Source organism: Simochromis diagramma, unplaced genomic scaffold (assembly GCF_900408965.1).
Source record: "Simochromis diagramma unplaced genomic scaffold, fSimDia1.1 OVJJ01000802.1, whole genome shotgun sequence".
NCBI classification, from domain to species: domain Eukaryota; kingdom Metazoa; phylum Chordata; class Actinopteri; order Cichliformes; family Cichlidae; genus Simochromis; species Simochromis diagramma.
In genome coordinates this window covers 17,282,639-17,293,225 of record NW_024387492.1, presented here as the reverse complement: position 1 = coordinate 17,293,225, position 10,587 = coordinate 17,282,639, and the positions used below count along the sequence as shown (strand labels likewise).

General features: G+C 40.3%; 1 protein-coding gene across 2 annotated transcripts; it reads right to left on the bottom strand.

Annotated features, from left to right (window-relative positions):
- Window positions 1–986: 986 nt before the first annotated feature.
- lrp11 (low density lipoprotein receptor-related protein 11) lies at window positions 987–10,171 on the bottom strand. Of its 2 annotated transcripts, XM_040017505.1 has the most exons (10): window positions 9,353–10,171; window positions 8,403–8,560; window positions 7,019–7,111; window positions 6,716–6,857; window positions 6,441–6,566; window positions 5,777–5,968; window positions 2,371–2,538; window positions 2,235–2,291; window positions 2,054–2,146; window positions 987–1,965 (listed from the first exon to the last, which is right to left on the bottom strand). In XM_040017505.1, exons 1-10 carry the CDS (start codon window positions 9,918–9,920, stop codon window positions 1,811–1,813), a joined length of 1,752 nt encoding a protein of 583 aa, XP_039873439.1. In that variant the 5' UTR covers window positions 9,921–10,171; the 3' UTR covers window positions 987–1,810. The 2 variants fall into 2 exon arrangements, with proteins under 2 accessions (XP_039873439.1, XP_039873440.1); XM_040017506.1 differs by lacking the exon at window positions 7,019–7,111 and having other exon boundaries at window positions 9,353–10,168.
- Window positions 10,172–10,587: the final 416 nt, after the last annotated feature.

Sequence of the window (10,587 nt, the reverse complement as noted above, 5' to 3'; positions counted from 1 at the left end):
CAAAATGACTGGGCATACCTCGAAGCTACAATAAAAAAAAAGATTAACAGATTCAGCCTTCAAGTTCTCTCCTCCATCAACAGTCGAGCCGCTGTACTTGTTGAAATATATGCTGATTCTCTAAAAGTACCAAGGTGGAACTGGCTCGGCACACCATCAGTAAAAAAGACAGGGCTGTGATAGAAATCCAGTTTTCTTCATGCCAAACCCTACACTGAGACAAAGTAATGAAAAGTTGGTTGTAAAGCTAAATGATTTTAAACGATTTTTTTCTTGACACGATGGACTAAATGTATGATTATCAAAATTCCAGAAATACAAGAGGGAGAGACGAATCTCTACAGATATGATGATCATCTCTAAATAAAATCGTTTTGGCAAATCCTGTTGTTAACATATATAACCCCGGTACTTTTTATTTATATAATAAACTTTAATATGTTACATGAAAGACAGCACTTTGGGGGAATACATTTATCAAAATAAATATATATATATAGATATATGGAATACACTCCAATTATGTTGCCTTATTAGAGAAAAATACGCAACAAAATCATACAGGACTAGAAATTCACCAAAAGACTTTGCTATAGTTTTATATGATTCTGGCAAACTTTAAAGGACACATATCATAATTTCCAGCCGCATAATATAACATTTTTGACTTAGCAAGAGTAGCTTCATATGATTCATAGTTCAAAATAATGCTTATTATTTTTATTTGGCATACTTGGCTTTAAAACAGACTATGCTTAAATTCAGGGGACTAAAGGTCAGCAGAAAAGCTCATGAGCAAAGCCTCAAGTGTTTAATTTTTCATTAAAAAAATAATGTTCATTAAACTTCACACTTTACCAAACTCACTCACACCCCACCTACTGTGACTCTATGCTCTACAGTCTGAGAAACACTGCTTTATTTGACTGTTTATGCAAATATTTTATTACAGGCTGTGTTGAATATTTTGGCTGCCTGATCTTTTGGGACAAATTAAGTACACTCTGTTTTTCTGAATAGCTACAGGTCATAAACAGAAGGTTTGACAGGCAGGTGGGTTGGGTTTCTGTCCTCAGACCCATGAATGTCCGTGTGGCTGATGTGACCAAATTTGGAATATCTGCTCTCACTGACATCCTAAAGAACCAGCAGGAAGAAAAAAGGACCTGAAACAGAGCATTTAACAGAGTCTGAAGCCGCCTCGCTCACATGCTGACCACATGATTAGACTCTGATTAAGTTTGACATGAGCATCCACCATTGTAAAAGTGTGTATATGTGTTTATGTACATGAAAAAAATCAGGTCCTATAGGACTGTAACAGGCACTCGATGCTTTTTGTGTCTGCCGTACGGCAATTTAATGGGATTAAAACACACAGCAAAAATATGGCACATTAAAGTCGCACAGAGGCAGAAATAGCGCATGTTTTGTGCAGTAAAATGAACATGTTTGTCTCAAAGTAACCAGTGTTTAATGAATCAGTTGTAATAGATGAGACAAGTGTCTATTTTAGTATATGCATCAGAAGTAAAGGAGAAACGCTGATATTCCATCAGTGATTTTCTTAGGACATAAGTATGAATTCACAAGCATCTCAGTATGTTCGCTGAATCTATCAGCAGCTGATATACAGTGCCAGTCAGAGGGGATTGGTGTGGAGGCGTTCGGCAACGTTCACGGCAGCAGAGCTTTGGATCTTTCTAACAGGAAACGAGGATAAATTAAGAGACATCGAAGAAATGCAGAGTGCAAATTCAGAACGTCCTGGATCGGGCTCTGATGGTTCTTTTCTCGGGTCTCTGATTGGCTACAGGTACATGCCATTAATGAGGTAATCTGACTCCTCTGTAGTGAGGGGACGCGCTTTCTTCAGTTTGTGGCGGACGAGCCTGAGACGACAGCTGATCATGAGCAGCAGCAGGGCGGTGATGATTAGGCCAAGTGCCAGAGGAAGGATGGCACCTGGAGAAAGAAATGCGGCCCATTCAGAAAAGGTCATCGGATAGAGAGGGAAGAGCCACAAAAAGCAGACAGAAGCTCTGGGTCTCACCTGACTCTGGGACTGGGTGTCCTCCCATGACTAGAAATGGTTTGGAGATGGGGGCGTCACTCACTGCTTGGCTCTGGGTGGCTTTAGGGGAAGCTTAAAAAATAAAACCGCTTAGATGAGAAAACAGCTGACTCACAACACTGAATTATTGACATGTGTTTGATTCTTTGGATGAATATACCTATCTCAGTCTGCTTGGTGACTGGAGGAGCCACACTAGCAGGTCTGAAAGCTGGACCTAAAAGGTGTTCATACATAATAAAGTCAATCTTACTACAAAATAAATCAATCAAAATGAATGTAAGGTGGGCTCTCACTTTTTTGTATGCATTCACTGACACAGTCCGACTCCTGGAGGAAGTTGTTGTGGTTTCCCTGGCAGCCTCCGTACAGGAAGTGTTTGCACTCTCCCACATTTTGGTCGTAGTACCACCGTGGGAAGGTGCCTTTACAGGGTCCCACAACTGGAGCAGCAGCACATGGGTCTAAAGGAACAAGACACGGCCTTTATATTTAACACATTTAAATGATTCTTGCACAGCAATGACACCTGTTCAGAGACAGTAGTAAAAAAGCAATATCCTCTTTAGTGGCCAGCATGGGGAAACTCCTCCGGCTGGCAGAAGACTTCCAGTTGTGTAGAAGTCAGTGGTAACAGTCCTCAGTGCCCTTGATCTGTGACCTCAGTAAACAATTTTATGGGCTCAGTCACCAGCTTCAGATCATAATGAATACAACAAAATGAGTTTATTTTGGAATGTATGCTAATTATTAGAGACAGGAAGGCTAACAGTGGTGTCCTCAGTTTCACTGTGCTGATCCCTCATTTGTCACATCAAGTTGAGAAAAATTTGTAAGATAAATCAACATTTATCCTACAAATGGATTCAGGTAAATTGATTTTAGCATTGAATAATCAATATTAAATACTATTATGTAATAAAAGAGATACTGTTACAGTATTAAACATACTGCCATATTAACAGAATGGCACACCACTCGAATAACCCTGACTTTACATCTTTGGGTGAATTCGGCAACAGCGAAAATGACTGTATCTGACTATTTTCAGTGTATTTTCTACTTAAACAACTTAATACTGACATATTAATAATTAAGCATAGCATCAGAAATGGTCTCAGTGCTAAGGTGGCTGTGAAGAAGCCATTCTTAAGGAAGGGAAACAGGGAGAAAAGGCTGATGTATCCCATATTACACAGGAACTGGGTCAGTGGCAACATTTCTGATGGAGTGATAAATCCAAAATGAAAGTATTTAGGTTCAGTCTTTTTACTGCCAATTCAGTAAAAGCATAGCTTGACAGAAAAACACACAATGGAACACCATCAGTCATGACTTGGCCTTCACAGTGCCCGGACCTCAACATCATTGAAGCAGTGTGGGATTATCTTGACAGAGAACAGAACAAAAGAGGGTCAGCATCCAAAAAAGAGCTTTGGATGTCCTTCATGAAGCTTAGAGAATTACTCCTGAAGACTATTTACAGAAATTACAATAAAGTTTATCTAAGGGAGTTTGAGCTGTGTGGAAGAATAAAGGTACGAACTCTGTTTTGCTTTATATACTGTATTTCCATATGTGCATGCATTTCTTGTTTTTCTAGCAAAAGATAAAGAAATGAAGGGTGACCAAAAGACTGCTGTTGACAATCTGCAGCTTTTCTATGTTTGATATCGGACATCAAACGAGCTTGGCTGTAGGACTGTTGCTTGGACTTTGTGTCTAAATAAAGAGATAAAGTGATACGGACATCTAAGATTACTTCGAGCCCTTCTACCAGCGACTTAAGATATCATCCAATGTCATCATCCACCTTGAGTGCAAAGGTCAAAGCCCTCTACACAACAGTGGATTAACTATTTTTCCTTTTGACTTTGAGCACTAAACAATGAGGTATCATCTTAGTTTCCTAAGAACTTGGACGTGCATTTGTCAAATGAAGAAAAGACTCCTGAGAATCCACCTTGAGCACAAAATATCTATAGTAAAACAGCAGTGTGGTCAGTGACATTCAGGGATCGGATGGCAGAGCGGACAGAGGAGCTTTGTTCCAGCACTCAGAGTGGATGCAGGCAAAGAGCTGCTTTCCCAGGGACCGCAGAGTGGCCCTGTGGCTTTGCCAGCATTTTGAGCTCCGTGCCATGACTCAGTGGCTGCCTACAGGCTCCATCTGCTTCAGTACCCAGACACACCAAACCCTCTTGGTCTCTTCACAAAGGGGATTCTGCACCAATGACACAAATTCCTGTATCCTACATTTTCATATTCTTCTGTTTCTCCTTTCCTAAACAGACTGCAATGAAGAAATTGTCCAAAGTGTGACTAAAGTGCTTTAAACATAGTTAACATCACCATTTTATATTAATTGCCTAAATCTGTCTAATAATGAGCTAGCTGAGTACATTGTAGACATGGGCTTTCATCTATAAAGGTTTTGGCTGCACACTGTCTCAGTCGTGGCGTTGCCTCGTTAGAGGCTGGGACTGCGCCATAAAACGACCTCTGTGATAACACATGCCAACCTATTTCTTCAGAAAACCGTAGGCTACCTGGGCTTAACGTAGTACTTTATATTTCCTCCAAAATAAGCTTTATAGTCCATATGCTTTTTATTTCAGTGTCTAGCCCTGGACAACAAAGGTTGCCTTCCTTTCTGCTGTCCATGCTGCTAAGAATAGCTTCTTTATTTTACTAAAAAAAAATAGCTTCATTATTGTAAAAATAGAAAGAAAAGAAATAACTATTAGTATTTTGTTGACCCTGCTTGCTTCACAGGTGAACTAATAACTTCAGCATCACTTTTAAGAACAGGCTAGCAGTTGGCCAATCAAACTTGGCTTACATACTGTTTTACTGGAGCCAGACCGCTGGCTGTGACAAACGACTGGCTCTAGTTTTAGTGCAGACGTCCAGCCCGACCAGTATTAATGCTAAATATTCCTGAAACTCTTAACTAATTAGTAACATGAACTCTGTACAGATGTTGTGTTAACAGTTGGTTAATTTTTGCTTTAATGGAATTTCTTATGTTGGACTTGCGGCACCATCTTGTGGTTTACAGTGGTTATCATGATGGAGCGAACCCTGTCCCTATTTCAACTTCGCTTTATATCTCTGCATCTTGTACAAAGGCTCCTTTTAAATAAGTGTTTTTCCAAGTACCTTGGAGCATGAACACCACCAGAGACGTTATAGGAGAGAGCCAAGGCACTCAAAGAACCCCGAATAGAAATTTATGGGAGAACTACTTATTGGCCGGCCTTCCTTGAGAGCCAATCAACAGGCAGTCTGGTGATTTATGAGCCAATTGAATTGTACTGAGGCATGTCCGCAAAAGACTTTCACAGTATGTTAACCGTGTGCTGGCAGGCATATCTGAACGTCATAGTAAAGATGTAGGAAAGCATCCTTATCATTGGTCTGGTGGGATGAACCAAGATGTCGATCATGTTGGCACTATGGACTGAGCCATCAATCAAGCCACACTCCTGTGAAACTTTGAGTTGATGCTGCCGAAGTACAAGTTGTGGGAGAAAACATCTTTTTAAACCTAACTTTAATTTAAGTGCTTTTAAGAAAAATCTTATCTGAGTAGTGATTCTATATTTGCTGCTTTTATATCCCCGAGAACATTAAAATGACAATTTTAAGATGCCTTCAGAGTGGTTTTACATGCTTTTACAAGGACTTTGACCTCTCTACCTTGACTGACTGAAGCTTCCTGCTCACTGGCCCTTTGAGAAGGAGCCACCTTGCTTGTGTCTTGCGGTGTGATGGTCTTCCTGGCTCCAGTCGGGAGCATGGAGACGTCTTCAGCTTTCTTTGTCTGAGCGACAGGCCACTGAGGGCTGGGCAGGTCCACAGCGTGGGTCACTGACTTTCGGCTGCCATCGACTAGAAAAAACACAAAACAAGCCATCGCTTAAGGGAAGGTATGTTTATGGATTTTTGCTAGCATTTATATTGATGAAATGACTCAAATAATTTCAGCCTTACAAAAGACTTCTATTATCCACTCATCACATAAATATAATAACAGCTATTTTACTCACTGGTTGTAAATTTGATCTTTTAAGACAACTGTACATTAGCGTAACACATACTTTTTACAGGTTAATTGACCAACGGCTCTCTTTTTAGTCATGCTGGCTTCAGCTGAAACCTGAGTGAGTTCGGGCTTGTTCAGAAGCACACTGCCATATAAGAAAGTGTCGTTCTTGATTCGTTCTTGATTTATAAGAGAAAAGAGTTTTGTACTGAAATTAATTAATTTTATCTAGTATGCATAATCATTAAAAACTTTAATAGAAATGAAAATTGGATTCGTCTTCCAGCTCTAACAAAGTGAGTACTAGGTGTTTCCTACAGTTTGGGCAGAAGTCTTCGTCTGAGCGGTCTGGACAGTGCTGCTTCCCATCGCAGGCATAGGTGATGTCAATACAGCAACCGTCATCACACTTAAATTGGTAGTTTGAGCAGTGACCGGTACATACTGTGGGCACAGATAAGAATACAGTAACTACACATCTTCTCTCTTAAATGGTAAAGGAATATGTCACAAGTCACGCACCCTTTAGCGGTAATCAGTGCAGCACAAAGGAAGTTGCAGAACATAGATGGAAGTTTTGGTGAGTTCATTACCTTCTGCTTGGTGTTTTGGAGCCAGTACGGTGACAGAGATGTTATCGGAGCTCTTCTGTCCCGCCGTGTCAGTGACTGTCATCTGAAACGTGTAGACTCCTTCCTGGAGGCCACTGATCTTCAGCAACCCTGGATGTGTTGACTTTAGCGCACAAACAAAAAATACATCTCTGAAGCAATCAACTTCTAGACTTTTGTTTTGCCAAATTAAAAAAACACCTAGTGAGGACTTCTGTAAAACAGCACTGGGTTTTAAACATGTAGCAGTATATGCATCATGGATCATACATCCATCCTACTTACTTCTCTGACAGACTGGCTCAGCTCCGCTGGCACAAGAACAGATACAGGAAATGTTCCATCCCACATGCAATCAATCCTAGCAATGCACCACATCTGTGTAGCAGAGAAAATCTACTCTCTCATGCTAACGCTTTATTTTATCTTTGCACAATCACAACACTTACACAGTCATACTGGCGCCATCTGATATTTACTATGCTGTTTATATTACATGGTTTTTTTGTTTCCTACATGTTTTTAAATCGTTTTTATTTTTGCATTTCTGAATTTGACTTATTTTTTGTTGTTAGATCTTACAACATTACTTATTAAATTTAATTATTTCACTTTATTGTATTTATTTTTATTTGATTTTGACAAAATGTATTTTCTACTTTTCTACTTTAAGCTAATAAGGTCTACGTAAGGTCTATCTATTACCTTATCAATAAAAATCTGTACCAGGGCAGGATATACAATACATATACATAGTAATAAGTGTTGTGTTGTTTCTCCTTTGCTTTGATGATCTTGATTTTGTGTGTTATTTTTAGCTGCAGAGTTTTGTATCTGACATCATTTGATATTTCTGTACTATTGTTATTTTTATGCCATTGTGCTGCAGTCAGAATCCCCCCCCCCCCCCCCCAGCATTAAAAGCAAAATTAGCAGAGCAGAATAACCTATAAAATGCTGAGACTGGACATCTTCTGACAGCATCACCCACTAGTTTATCTTCCAATTGTTTCCTTTTCCCCATACCTAGGTTCTTAGATTTCATATTAGATTATACTGCAGATTTTTTAGACCAAATAATATTTTCCATAACTTGGCCCATGAGTTTTATATTATATTACATTATATTATATTACTGTTGCCATACATAATTTTTAAGAGTTGTGCAACCTGCTATGAACAGAGAGTTGCTCTGTAATGAGCACTGTGTCAACATGGTTCTGTACTTCCCTGTCAATTGTTTTCATTGGGAGCTATTTTCTGTTAAAGGTAGAAAATACAGAAAATTAGTGGTTTTAATATTTACACAAGAACAGGAAAAGCTGTGCAGGGTGTTTAAAATCTCTTTAATGTTATAACCACAGGACAGTGTCTCGTATTGCTGCTTACCTAAGGGCAGTTTAGAAATAATAAACTCTTTATTTGTGTTGATTCAGTTAACCATTGTGGATCTCTGCACACAAGCCACTCTGTTGACTTAACTAATGAAAATACCCAAACGCATTTAGCTTTCTGGGTATTCATATTGCAAATGAAAACAGAGACACCAGAAGGAGAGAACGATAGAGATGTATATATGTGGATCTTTAGTCTAATCCTTTGTCACCACCATAGTTAGAGGCTTTCATCTACACCTGTATAGACTGTATTGACTAAGGCACATGCTGACCTTCATATTGATGGCTGTGTCTCCTTTAATCAGACTCCACTCATAGCGGCGGATCCCGTGGTCGTCCACGCTGTCACGACCATCCAGCACAGCCCAATCTGTGGGCAGCTGGATAACCACATCCTGTCCAGCGTCACTGCGAGGAGGCTCATCCACGTCTGCAACATCAAGCACGGGTAAATGGAAAGTGTCCTCTACATGCCTCTTTACTCTCTTCATCCAATTTTCACATTAAATCATGTTTGATTCTATCGCAGGCTAAAACATGATTAGATATTTTTTGTTTTTTATCCACTTATATCCATCCACATATATCCTTTTAATTCCATTGCTCAGGCCCAAAGCCCCTCACAAAAACATCTGCTTCTATTCTCAGGAGGGCAAGGCTACAAACCTATGAGGCAAATCATTAACCCTCTCTACTGCATTATCTGGATAAGCAGCAGGTGGTAAAGGCTGGTTCTGCTGTTAAAGTCAGTTTCTGTCAGCTGTTACAAAGCTGACAGAAAAGTTGCTATCCTGTTTTAACAGCAGGGTTTCCTGGTGGGATTAAATAAAAAAAAAAAAATACAGTAAAGTAACAGAAAATTACCCAAAGAAGGTTTTTGCCACAAACCTGAGGAAAATTAATAAATTACTTTTGATATCTTAGCTTATAACACCTCATATAGAAGATTACAAAAGCCCATCCAATATGATCATCGGTGATCTAATTATAACATCATAATTCAAGAAATAATTGCTGTCATAACAGGAAAAACATCCTAATGAATAATAACTTTTCAGCAACCATTATGAGCCACTGTACATGCTATTTTCTATTGCTCCATCAATTTTACTTAAACATACATGAAGGCATGGACATCCTATCATTTTCTAAATAACCTATCAGTTATAAAACAGTTCTAAACCCAGTAACTAACACTGCGTGTGTCTGCAGGGTCTCCCACCTTCATCATCCTCATCAGGAGCTTCTTCTCCGGACCTCCGGGCTGAGTCGCTAGATGAAGCAGGGAGGTGTCCCTGCGTTGTGTTGGGAGTCCGGCTGTATGTCGTGAAGCCTTTCTGAGCCGAGAAGGCGCACACATTCTTACTCCTGTAGGTGCAGTTAAACAGGTAGCAGCGGAGACTGTCCCCGGGCTGCCTTTGGTCCTCGTGAAGCACCGCAACGGTGCAGTGAGGCTGGGAGCAGCAGGCGTGCACACAGTCCTTCCTGGTGTACACCCTGTCCGGGGCCAGCAGGAAGGTGGCTCCTTGCTCGATGGAGTCCTTGGCCCGGATGATGCGATCCCCCGCGGCACTGAAGTCGCCCACGCAGGAGTCCATCACTTCACCTGTCCTGTAGGTCTGGTCCTGCTGCAGCTGTTTGCGGAATTCCTCCAAGAGCTCCTCCACCCCGGATATTTTGGATTTCAAGTCCGATATAGGCGAAGATCGAGCGTCGATGCTGCCAAAGGTGAGCAGCAGCAGCAGCCCTACACAGGCGAGCAGCAGCCGGGGATGCTGAAGCAGAGCCATGTTGTTGATCACACAGTCAGACGGCGTCTCCCTCTGCCTCCGGCTGGCCTCCCGCTCATGAAACTCCTTCCCGGCACAGACGGACTTCCTACATTAAATATATCCCTGTTAATATCGTTTAACGCCACTGCTAGGCTGAACAACCAGCTGTAACCGTAGAGCCGCGGAGCTTACAGTTCGTCCTTCGACTGTGCTGGAAATCTGCTGTTGTCATGGTGAGGGGGAGTCGGCGATGGCTGCTGACGTCACGGGGATGAATAAACAGGACGAAAAGCAGCTCACCTGTTAACTGCTCTCATCCACCGGCGGGGGCTGTTTGAGTCAGTGTCGTATATTTTTAATTAATCTATCATGTTAAAATAGTTTTAAAATCTAAAAATCTTTTAAAATCTTAACTAATGATGATTTGAATAAAATAAAAGACATAAAATATAAATAAATTCAACAAATACATGGAAATAAGACTTCCCATCTCTCCTAAACATTGATTAAATCTTTACTATCCCATACTGCAATACCTGCATTTATTTATTTTATATTTTTGCTCATTAAAATTTTAATTGAATTATGAATGTAACTGTTAGATTTTATATTTTCATGAGTTTTTCCTTTGTTGAATTATCAAGTGCTACTAGTCTCTCCCTGATATTATTAATAGTGAGTGATA